This window comes from Antedon bifida, chromosome 1 (assembly GCF_963402885.1).
Source record: "Antedon bifida chromosome 1, ecAntBifi1.1, whole genome shotgun sequence".
Taxonomy (NCBI): Eukaryota; Metazoa; Echinodermata; class Crinoidea; order Comatulida; family Antedonidae; genus Antedon; species Antedon bifida.
Window position 1 is genome coordinate 29,967,952 of NC_136226.1, and position 12,160 is coordinate 29,980,111.

General features: G+C 31.6%; 2 protein-coding genes across 4 annotated transcripts in view; both read right to left on the reverse strand.

The window, feature by feature from the left end:
• Positions 1-7,972: 7,972 nt before the first annotated feature.
• Positions 7,973-10,305, reverse strand: LOC144850095 (carbonyl reductase [NADPH] 1-like). Its single transcript, XM_078707293.1, has 6 exons — positions 10,149-10,305; positions 9,435-9,698; positions 9,215-9,327; positions 8,940-9,065; positions 8,682-8,826; positions 7,973-8,396 (listed from the first exon to the last, which is right to left on the reverse strand). Exons 1-6 carry the CDS (start codon positions 10,167-10,169, stop codon positions 8,241-8,243), a joined length of 825 nt encoding a protein of 274 aa, XP_078563419.1. The 5' UTR covers positions 10,170-10,305; the 3' UTR covers positions 7,973-8,240.
• A 1,352-nt stretch (positions 10,306-11,657) lies between these two features.
• Positions 11,658-12,160, reverse strand: part of LOC144850042 (carbonyl reductase [NADPH] 1-like) — a 93,939-nt gene continuing 93,436 nt past the window's right edge. For all 3 annotated transcript variants that reach the window (XM_078707221.1, XM_078707229.1, XM_078707213.1), the window contains one exon: positions 11,658-11,908. In XM_078707221.1, coding sequence (XP_078563347.1) covers positions 11,753-11,908 — 156 coding nt within the window. In that variant the 3' untranslated portion in view covers positions 11,658-11,752. The remainder of the gene's footprint in view (positions 11,909-12,160) is intronic.

A 12,160-nucleotide genomic window follows, 5' to 3' on the forward strand; every position in this document is an offset into this window, starting at 1 on the left:
AACAAAACCTTTATTTTAACACATATTCTATTTCAATATAATTTACAACCATAATAATAATAAATTTACCGAAAAGAAATAAGAAATATAAAAATATAATGTAACATTAATTTAAAAAAGTGTTAAGATATTATTTTAAATTTGTACAAATTACAATTGGTAAAGAATCTTATTAAAAAGTTCTGAATCATTTGTAATCAACTTTATGGCTTTAGCAAACGCATCAACATTTATACAACGTAAATGAAAGTAGTTTAGCGCCCATGACAACCATAATAATAATAAACTTTACCGAAAAGAAATAAGAATTATAAAAATATATAACATTAATTTAAAAAAAAAAGTGTTAAGATAATATTGAAATAGAATGTGTGTTAAAATAAAGGTTGTGTTTTTTTCTTTTAAAAGCAACAACGAAAATGAAATTTGATTTTTGCGTGTTTTTAGATTGGACAAAATACGGTGAAATGATCATCGAAGGAGAATTGCTAAAGGGGAGTAATTTATTTGAATTAACCAAAGATATGATACAAGAAAGGCTGGTTTTGAACCAGTGGGGTGTTCAACTTAGCCAACAACGATATAAATTCTTTCCACCCCACTGGTTCAAAACCAGCCTTTCTTGTATCATATCTTTGGTTAATTCAAATAAATTACTCCCCTTTAGCAATTCTCCTTCGATGATCATTTCACCGTATTTTGTCCAATCTAAAAACACGCAAAAATCAAATTTCATTTTCGTTGTTGCTTTTAAAAGAAAAAAAACACAACCTTTATTTTAACACACATTCTATTTCAATATTATCTTAACACTTTTTTTTTTAAATTAATGTTATATATTTTTATAATTCTTATTTCTTTTCGGTAAAGTTTATTATTATTATGGTTGTCATGGGCGCTAAACTACTTTCATTTACGTTGTATAAATGTTGATGCGTTTGCTAAAGCCATAAAGTTGATTACAAATGATTCAGAACTTTTTAATAAGATTCTTTACCAATTGTAATTTGTACAAATTTAAAATAATATCTTAACACTTTTTTAAATTAATGTTACATTATATTTTTATATTTCTTATTTCTTTTCGGTAAATTTATTATTATTATGGTTGTAAATTATATTGAAATAGAATATGTGTTAAAATAAAGGTTTTGTTTTTTCTTTTAAAAGCAACAACAACGAAAATGAATTTGATCTTTGCGTGTTATTTAAGTATTTTATTTATTTTTTTTATTTTCATTTGGGTGAATGAGGGTAATGAGTATGGATGAGTACTTAAGAAAAGTATATTATTACGATCCTAAGTATCCTGATAGTTTTGGTGGTGTGGACCGACTTTATCAAAATGTAAAATACGATTTAAATATTACCAAGAGACAAGTTCATGACTGACTGAGCAAGCAAGATACATATACATTACACAAATCCATTCAACGTAAATTCAAACGAAACTGGGTACTTGTAAGTGTTATTGATGAACAATGGGGAATGGATTTGGAAAAATAACGTGTATAAAATTTGATTCAGACAAACTGTTTGACTTTAAATTTCCAAAAATCAAAGGAAGTCAATTTTGAAATAGTTGGTAGCATGGTACAAGGAATCGGACTGGAAAAAATAACAACAACTAATCCTAACAAAATAACCCGTAAACCAAAATCTCACTCTCTACCATTCAAAAACAACATTTTTGATGTAGCGATTTTTTCAAGCGGTATTGTCATGAACGTATTGATAAATGTTGATGCGTTTGCTAAAGCCATAAAGTTGATTACAAATGATTCAGAACTTTTTAATAAGATTCTTTACCAATTGTAATTTGTACAAATTTAAAATAATATCTTAACACTTGTTTTAATTAATGTTACATTATATTTTTATATTTCTTATTTCTTTTCGGTAAATTTATTATTATTATAGTTGTAAATTATATTGAAATAGAATATGTGTTAAAATAAAGGTTTTGTTTTTTCTTTTAAAAGCAACAACAACGAAAATGAATTTGATCTTTGCGTGTTATTTAAGTATTTTATTTATTTTTTAAATTTTCATTTGGGTGAATGAGGGTAATGAGTATGGATGAGTACTTAAGAAAAGTATATTATTACGATCATAAGTATCCTGATAGTTTTGGTGGTGTGGACCGACTTTATCAAAATGTAAAATACGATTTAAATATTACCAAGAGACAAGTTCATGACTGACTGAGCAAGCAAGATACATATACATTACACAAATCCATTCAACGTAAATTCAAACGAAACTGGGTACTTGTAAGTGTTATTGATGAACAATGGGGAATGGATTTGGAAAAATAACGTGTATAAAATTTGATTCAGACAAACTGTTTGACTTTAAATTTCCAAAAATCAAAGGAAGTCAATTTTGAAATAGTTGGTAGCATGGTACAAGGAATCGGACTGGAAAAAAATAACAACAACTAATCCTAACAAAATAACCCGTAAACCAAAATCTCACTCTCTACCATTCAAAAACAACATTTTTGATGTAGCGATTTTTTCAAGCGGTATTGTCATGAACGTATTGAAAAGAAAATAGTTTTATTGTCAATGATTTGTCAAGTGTTTTATTTTAATTTCAATTACTGTTGTATTGTATTTAGTTTTACCCGTTCATGTTGGCATGATCAATATTTGCTCAAACTCCATTTTATCGTTATGTTTGTAGTTTTTTTAGAGCTTCCCGATCATCGTAATAATGATATAACTAGAATTCGTAACCGTGTGTTAGATTCCACGCGTATTATATACATATTGTCTTACTTTAATTCCTTCTCTCGTTATTCACCCGATGTAGTTTGATCAAACAATTGTACCTGAGCCTGAAAGGTTAGTTGTTATGGTACAAGGAATCGGCCCGGAAAATAATTTGTTTTCTTTTCTGTTAAATTATTATTATGTTTGTGAATTGTATATTGCAATAGATTTGTTTAATGAAATTAAATTAATTAGGCCTATGTTTTGACTTAATTTACTGTCAGTGTAAATTTGTAAAAGTAGTTTTCCTACTTTAATTCACGGTAAATTTATTTATCGACTTAATTTAATTTGTTTTCTTTTCTGTTGTTGTTAAATGTAATTGCAAACACACATAATAAATGATTGTGATTATAAATATTCTGTTTACTTCTTTTAATTTTAAACAGTACAATAGATCTGTAATGTAAAGTTATATTTTATATATAATAAGTAATATTACAAAAATAAACATACAAAATGTATAAAGCATAGATTAATTAAATTTAAATACAATTTCTTTATTTCAAAATGAATTTCATTTTCTACGTGTTTTCAATTTTAAATCTTTTAAGAAAGACACAATAAGTACTGCTAAAAAAATAAAACGCACACAAAAGAAAACAAATTTGAGACGCACGATATGTAACGACGGTTTCAATAAAAAGGCATATTATAAATGTATTTTTACCAAATTTATAAAGTAAAGTGTTATTATTGAGAAATATACATTTTAGATAAATGATAACACATCTAAAATTAATTAGAGAGATCAATACAATATGGTGTTCATAATAATTTGTTTTGATGACTAGAGGAAACATCTGAAGACATTCAACAAAAAACAAGCGTTAACACCATACCAGTCACTAAGAATGCTACTACTCTGAAAAAAACATCTCCCTTCAAGCACAGAAACAAATTCTGAACGAAAATAAAAAATAAAAATAATTAGTAAACGAAACACGCGCATTATAAATAAAATGAATAATTTAAGAATATTTGTTAAAATACCCACGAACAAAACAAAAAAAAAGAAACATACTAACCGATTTATCGTCATTATGAAGTTCAAATAACGAAAACTTTTCCTTGAAAAATCCACAAGAGACACGTTTTACATTTTCTAACTGCATTTCAGTGTCACATTGTTTTGCAACACATGTACATAAAACGAGTCCTGTCACAAGTCTGCCGACATTTATTTTTCTATCGCTCATCATTTGTTCTAATACATAATACAGCGCTTCCGAAGAAATATCTTTACACAATTCTAACACATTAAAATTGTTTTCCAACTCTTTACAAGCACGAATAGTACTCTGGAGGACGGGTGAATCCAAAACAGCTAACCCCGTCAATTTATATTCAATGTATGCTAAAACCACTTCCTCTAAATCAACCATAACGCTCGACAAACAATTGATAATGGATGTAATGGTCAAGAAAGTTACAACTTAAAACATTTATTTTTGTTTTTTAAAAAGAAGTTGTAACATAGAAACTAATTTTGTCAGGAAATGTATTTTTATCATTTATGTGGTTTATTTGTGTTTAGAAAGTTACAATATTAACATTTAATTTGGTCAAAAATGTGAATATACGGAGCCGATTGTAATTTTTAATCCTTAGTATAGTGAGAGATTTTATAAACAAAAAAAGAGCGAACGGAAATTAATGATTGCAGATTAGACATATAGAAATGGATTGAAATTGGAAATCCACATGATCAAAGAAAAGAACCCCATTGTTTCGACAGAAGCTAATGACATTTACAAAGGATGACACAGTTTGAATAGAGTAATTACCGTATAACATAATTAAATTTTACACCACCAATACTACCGGGGTGTTTAGGATCGTAATATACTTTTCTTAAGTACTCATCCATACTCATTACCCTCAATCACCCAAATGAAAACTTAAATAAATCAAATACTTAAATAACACGCAAAAATCAAATTTCATTTTCGTTGTTGCTTTTAAAAGAAAAAACACAACCTTTATTTTAACACACATTCTATTTCAATATATTTAACAACCATAATAATAATAAACTTTACCGAAAAGAAATAAGAATTATAAAATTATATAACATTAATTAAAAAAAAAAAGTGTTAAGATAATATTTAAATTTGTACAAATTACAATTGGTTAAGAATCTTATTAAAAAGTTCTGAATCATTTGTAATCAACTTTATGGCTTTAGCAAACGCATCAACATTGATACAACGTAAATGAAAGTAGTTTAGCGCCCATTCAAAATGGGTAGCGCTATTGTCCACAAGTTTCAATGCCAGAATTGGTCGAAAAAATGTTAGCAGTTGTTCATATCTTGAGCCGTGAAAGTTATAACGTTCAACCATGTCATTCAGAATGAATATAAATTCTTCTATGAAAACCTTCTCAATTGTTCTCATTATTTCATTGTACTCAAGTTCGGTAGTTTCTTTCTTAATCTCCACCTCCAGCACAGGGTTCAGGTACTCTTCCGTAAACACCTCATCTTCTACCTCATCTTCTACATCGGCTTTTCTTGCCAGAAATAGGTGATAGTCACCTACCGATGACGTGTCGTCATATACAATTCTCTCCTCTTCAGAAATTATTCTCGATCTATAATGTTCGTCTTCTTCAGTATTAGATATATTATTTAAATCAACGTTCATTGGAGGTGGGGGTTGAATCGCCAGTAAACATGTCATATCCCCGGCCATCTCTTCCCTCATCTCTTCCTCCTCCTCTGCTGTAAAATAGGCACCAGTCATAGCTAGTATGTCTTCGTCTTCAAATTCTGAATCACTGCTTATATATATAACTTCTTCTTCGACATCAGAGTCCATAGTAAGATCAATGATTTCAATCACGGAACCCATAGTAACTAGTTGTTGATTTTTGGTCTGTCTTGTCGAGCTCTGTAGCGTTGTAGAATGAGTTAAATATTACAAAATAATCGAGAGTTATATACAGTGAAAAGCGCTGTGTTCCTTTTGTTTCATTAAGTAGCTTCCCCAATGTCATTGAATTTAAATCATCATTCCGTTTTTCCAAAAGATTGCATTGTAATTACGGGAACTGTTTTAACCAATCGTAATTGTCATTCTGGTAACTTTTTTTGGTCCGTGATTCTGGCATTCCATTGTCATTCATGTCTACACCGGTTCCACAATCGTCAAATCCATCCAATTCTAGAAACATTTCATCGACCATGTCCTTTTGCTCCATTAGATCTCTCCACTGCATCAATGTTAAATTAATACCTTTCTTCCCAGGTTTAAATTTACCATCTGGTTCTGATTGATAGTATTCTCGGATACATACGTACATATCATCACCCCAACGTTGAGCAACGACGTGCCTCGTTTCATTAAGTTTAATACGTTTAGTAGCTGTAACTGTAATTCGACTATCATTCTTAAAAAAGTGATTCTTTATCACCGGTCGACAATCTTGTTGAAAAGAAGCGCTTGTATTTGGTTCATCTTCTACTCTCTGTCTCTTGCTAGACCTCATAACTCGCTGCATAGTAGCCTTAGCCTTATCAGCTAATTTAGAATCGATGTAATCAGCTGTTGGTTTGTAGAAGTTCATACTGATGAAAACTGTACTAAATTCTCTTAATCAAGAATGTAGAAGTGAGTTTAGTGCGTTGTAAAACTGGTACTGATGAGTTCACTATAAACTTACCCATATATTTATACACACTAAAATAATTTATGCATGATGTCAGTAGCGTCCCTCTTTACCCCTCTTTTTGTTTTATTTTAAAAGGAAACAAAGAAATCTTTTCGTAAACGTAACCAATTTAAATGAAAATAAAACTAAACATTGGAAAAAACAAAAATCTTCAAAAAAAGTGAAACTAAACATCATAACGGCACACATTAAACTTTAATATGTCAAACACCCCGAGTCACTGCTTTTCAATTTCTACCCCTTTGTTAACAAATCCGGAAGATGATTAATTACCTGTCGGTAAAGTTCAATCAAGACATACTTATTATTTAACTTCATTCATATGAAATCACCAATATTTAAATTCATTCATTCTCATCTTTTTGTTTTAGTCATTGTTATAATATCCGGATCAAATAACTTATTTTGTTACGTTGATTTAATTAAACCAGGTGCATCTGTTATTGTACACCCTTTTTAAAATTACCGCCAAGTACATGACTAATTCAAATCTTACAACAATCTTTTACTTTCTTACCCTATTGTCTTATACTATTCCCATTGTTAACCATTGTGTGAAATGATATTCTCTATTGACTTATACTATCCCCATTGTTAACCATTGTTATAAAAACACCTGGCGGATATTACGTAATCAGGAAAATTCATTTTGGGCTGAAGTCCTATTGCTTCTACTTGCGTGCCAATAGTAAATGCTAATTTTAGGTATACAAGAAGTCAACATAAGTTTCTCGCTAATAATCTTCTTTGTAATTGTGTATTAACTATTATTGTCTGTGATGATAGCAGCATTGTGATTAAAAATAACTTGGTAATACAGTATTTGAATAGTATGATGTGTTTTTTGTAATGAAACATTTCCGCCACGGCACCGGCGCGGTTCCTGGGATGTCATACCCCACTCCCCCACATATGTTTAGTGGGGGATTGTCTCTCTCACTTTTCAACAGCAAAATCATTAAATTGTTGAAATGAAATAAAAAGTAAGACTTCTATGACACGCATGACGTATTGCATTTCAGAAAACACAGTTCTAAGAAGAATAGATTTTGCGTGAATATAACAAGTGGCGCATCAGGACCAGTGCCTAAAAAGTGCATAACCCAAAATAATTGTATTCTTGCATTTTTATGTGCTCTATGGTGAAATTAAAGGATCTAGGCGCTCGCCTCGTCTAAGTTTCATTGTGACGTAGTAGGTGTAAACCCTTTCCTTCGCGCGAATCGAACATTCATGAGTTCCGATTGGTTACGCATAACATATCTAAGTCTGATTTAATTAATCTTCATTTTTCATGTTTTGGGGGGATAATACATCACCAGTCTGATTGCCCAAGAAGTAAAATTTCCTTTAGAAATTTAGTTTGATTTTATTTATAATCATATATTTCACGATGTTATATTACAGTTTAAAAATTAAAACACTCCTGATTAATACTGTACCTAATTGTATATCAAATTAAATTAGACCTAATTAATTAATTAAAATTTAAATACATAATGTGCACTGGAATCTCAAGGAATACTAAAGATACATTTTAAAAAGTCTTCGCTAATTATTACTGTACCACAATGTATTATTATATTTATATTATAATTACAAATTATTTAATTAAAATACTGGAATCTATAAAGGTATCAAATAAACCAAAAGAATAATACTTAAGTTTAGTAGGCCTTCGTCCATTAGACATTAATTAAATAATAAAATCACTGAAAACTGTCTATTATTTTACAAATGCCATTTGGCCAGCCAAAACAAACAACATAGTTAATATATTGGAAGTCTTTACCAAGTTTCAACTACAGATTTGTCAGAAAGGTGTTTCCCATTTGGTCCTGCTGAAGGTAACAATGCACAATATACCGGTGTTATGGCGCCCTCATCTGGGGTTTTAGTTCCTTTGTGACTTGTCATGTCAGTATCAACATAACCTGGGCAACACTGCAAAATGAAATCAAAGAAATCATCAATGACATGATTTTTACTATCAATCTTAAATTAATATGAATTTGTGAAATAGTTTTGATAACATTTGACAACAGTTCTAATGTATGTATATTCTGGCCAGCAAAGATTTTAAGCTCTGTCTAACACTATCAAACTTTATGTGACAAAAAAATGTGATGTGTCCATATATGGACATGATCATTACCATATTTTGCATATTACTACCATATTTGGGCACATCACACTTGTTTTTGATAGTGTAGACAGAGCTTTACTTACACAGTTGATAAGGATATCCTGTCTTGAGGTGTCTGCACTCATGGCTGCAGCCTGGATCCTTGTTATGGTGATAACTGCTGCCTTTGAGGTACCATAGGCACTTTCTACCCATCCATCTTCTTTTATTGTCCCCTTTTCTGCACTCCTGTCAGATAAATAATGTTTAAGGAAATGTAAATACCAGTAATCCAACAGAAACATGCTTAAATTTGCGAGATTGAATCTGTTTTGAATATCAATACAATTATTTATACTAACGCAACAAAGTCAGCCATTAGCTTATTGACATCTTCTTCTGTTTTTGCCTGTTTGAAGGCTTGCTGAAGTTTGGGACTCAACTTCTTGTACACCATTGGTCCGACTAAACTTGCCAAGTGGCAAACCCTAATAAAATGAAAACAAAAGTTTTAAGTACATTACAGACAAGTGACAACAAAAACAGTTCTCTTTTTAATAGAAATAATTGAATATCGCAATTACATTTAACCTGCAGAGATCTACGTGAAAGAAAACATAATGAAAGCTTTCAGTACCTTCCATGCGAACGTATCAACGGGAACAAAGCGTGACAAACATTTAATGTTGCAGTGTAATTGGTTGCTATGGATACCTTGGCTTGTACACTAAATGGAGCTGTGTCTGTTTGCTGGAATATAAGTGAAAATACATTTTTGTTTTTAAATTGCAAAAAGTAAAGTTTGGTTCTCAGAATGAAATGGGAGATGGTTGTATCCTGAGATAAAAATATTGTACCTTAAACGCAAGTGCAGCATTGTTAACAAGTATGTCTAGGCCCCCATGAGTGGATTTAAGAAAATCTCTCAAACGGTCAATGCTCTCTGATGAATCAATGTCCAGCTGATGAAAGTGAGGGTCCAGTCCTTCCTTCTTAAGTTCTTCTACAGCCGCTTTTCCTCGTTCTTCGTTCCGTGATGTCAAATAAACGATACCATTCTGAAGTTCTTTGCAAAGAGCCCTCACAATGGCAAAACCAATACCTTTATTTCCCCCAGTCACCTAATAAAAGAAATCAATATTTTAGTGGATTTTGATGGATGACTTTAACCGGCATTTTCATATACCTGTACTGCAGTAGTACCGTATGTTTTGCAAGATTTATAATCAATATTTGTCAATAGTCTATAGATACTGTAGTACAAATAATTAATAATTAATAATAGATATTTCCTACATGGACGTAGGAAAACGTGCTGTTTTATATTCATATACGTGCATTAATTAACTTTTGTGAGGTCCGGACCTTTCAATAAATACAAATCAGGCGGCCTCTGGAATATCTGATCTCCTAGGCCTAGGCTAGGCCTAGGCTAGGCCTATACAGTATAATATTAATAACCGTTTTGGTGGTTGGCCCTGGCCTGTTGCCCCTCCCGGCCCTGTCTGGGCACCTTTAAAGTTTAATCTATCTAGGCTAGAAGCAAATTCACTATTGATTACGATACTCACCACGGCAATTTTTTGTGACATGATTTTTTATAATTAATGGTTCGGTTCTAGGCCTATTAGTTGTCTACGAGTACAGCAACAACATTGAAGTGTGTACTCTTTATATCAATCTCACGGGGTCATGATCTTGTTTGTTTACCGAGATGACTCTGCAATTTTTTTTACGCACGTACACGTCCACGTGTCCATACTTTTCTGTTTGTATCAACACGGCGACCGTGACTTTGCTTAATTTAATCAACCTATCAATAAGTCCGACCCGATAAGCGCTTTTTTTCAATTCAATCTATTTATAACAACTGTGTTTAAAATACTTTATGTTGTATGCTCAATTGACACAGTAAGTTTAACTTTTGCACAGAAGAAATGTTTGCAATATAATAGCCTACTACAGTGTAGGGCCTACGGACGGTTCACTTCAAATCAGGACCATGTGCTGTGGTCAATTTCTTTCATTCCAGGGGCGGTCGCAGGACTATTTTAAGAGGGTTGCCCAAAGACTCCAGGGCTGTAGACTCTGAGTATTTTGAGCAAGAAAATTGTTAAATGACACCCCTAGATGGCCGCACATGGTACTCTCGCACGTAAAATTCATGATAAATTGCACCTCTAGTTCGCCGGAAATGTCACTCACTCTATAGTGCGCTAGCAAACAGAGGATTGTAGCCTATAGTATTCCGCCGGTAATAAAACATACGGGATTTTCAGTAAATTACCTATGGTTTATTGAAAGTCAACACTGTAACTAATCCCTTACTATTCAATCAAAATGTTATTATACTAATATATTGTTGAAAAATGGATTGCGTGATATGAAAATGGATTGATGGTAAAACCATGGACCTATAAATTAGTATAAATTAATAATCTAATTTATAGGTCCATGGTAAAACGTAACAAAGATACGATCTTGTCTGGTTATTAGGTATTCATGCAGTGATGAAGCGGAGGATTATTTTTGTAGCGTTCCATTTAAAATAAATTTTGTTACAAAGAAATATTTTGGTTGTGAACGTCGTTAAATTCGTTGAGGTCAGCATCACTTAAAAAATGCCCTGCAACTCTGTAACTACTTTATGACTAAGCCTATCAAGTTCCGGGTCCAGATGGATATTGTATACGATGAAATGGGACTAAATTTTAATTTAGTGGCAGAAACAACATTTAGTATAAAACTAAGGGTGTTGCCCGAGCCACTAGGGCAACACCCCTGGGTCCGCCCTTGCATTCTATTCCTGTCCTGTTTCTATGTCTGGTTGTTGAACTGAGTGCAAGTCGATTGTTTTTTTTTCAAGGAGTAATAACAAACACAAACAATTATCTACACAATAATATATTTATAATGGTTTTAAGCAATTATTAATCATAGTACATTACATTATTTCTAATAAAAATATAAAATTATTATAATTGCAATCATAAATATTTAGCTACTATTATAAATGAATAAACCAGTAATAATAAGAATTACAAATCAAATAAATAACTGTAAAAAACAGTTTTATACTCTTAGACAATTGATATTAATGAAGCATTGAAACTGCCATTTATTCTGCCAAATGCCACCAGGTCAGCCAAACCAATATATAAAGTCTTGGTAGTCTTTACCAAGTTTCAACTACAGATTTGTTAGAAAGGTGTTTCCCATTTGGTCCTGCTGAAGGAAACAATGCACAATACACTGGTGTTATAGCGCCCTCATCTGGGGTTTTAGTTCCTTTGTGACTCGTCATGTCAGTATCAACATAACCTGGGCAACACTGCAAAATGAAATCAAAGAAATCATCAATTACATGATTTTAATTATTGGTTATCCGCACTTGGCGGATAACCCCTTGTTATTGTCAGGATCTTTTTTTTTTTTCTTTCTTATTCTTCTTTCTTTCCCAGAATTTTGTTGCGCGTGTATCTCTAAATCTTCTTAACATAACAGTGTATAACTTTATCAAAAGATTGACCTCTATCTGAAGATGTCGTAATAAGGTTTTCAGTCCTGTGCGAGTTGCGCAGCG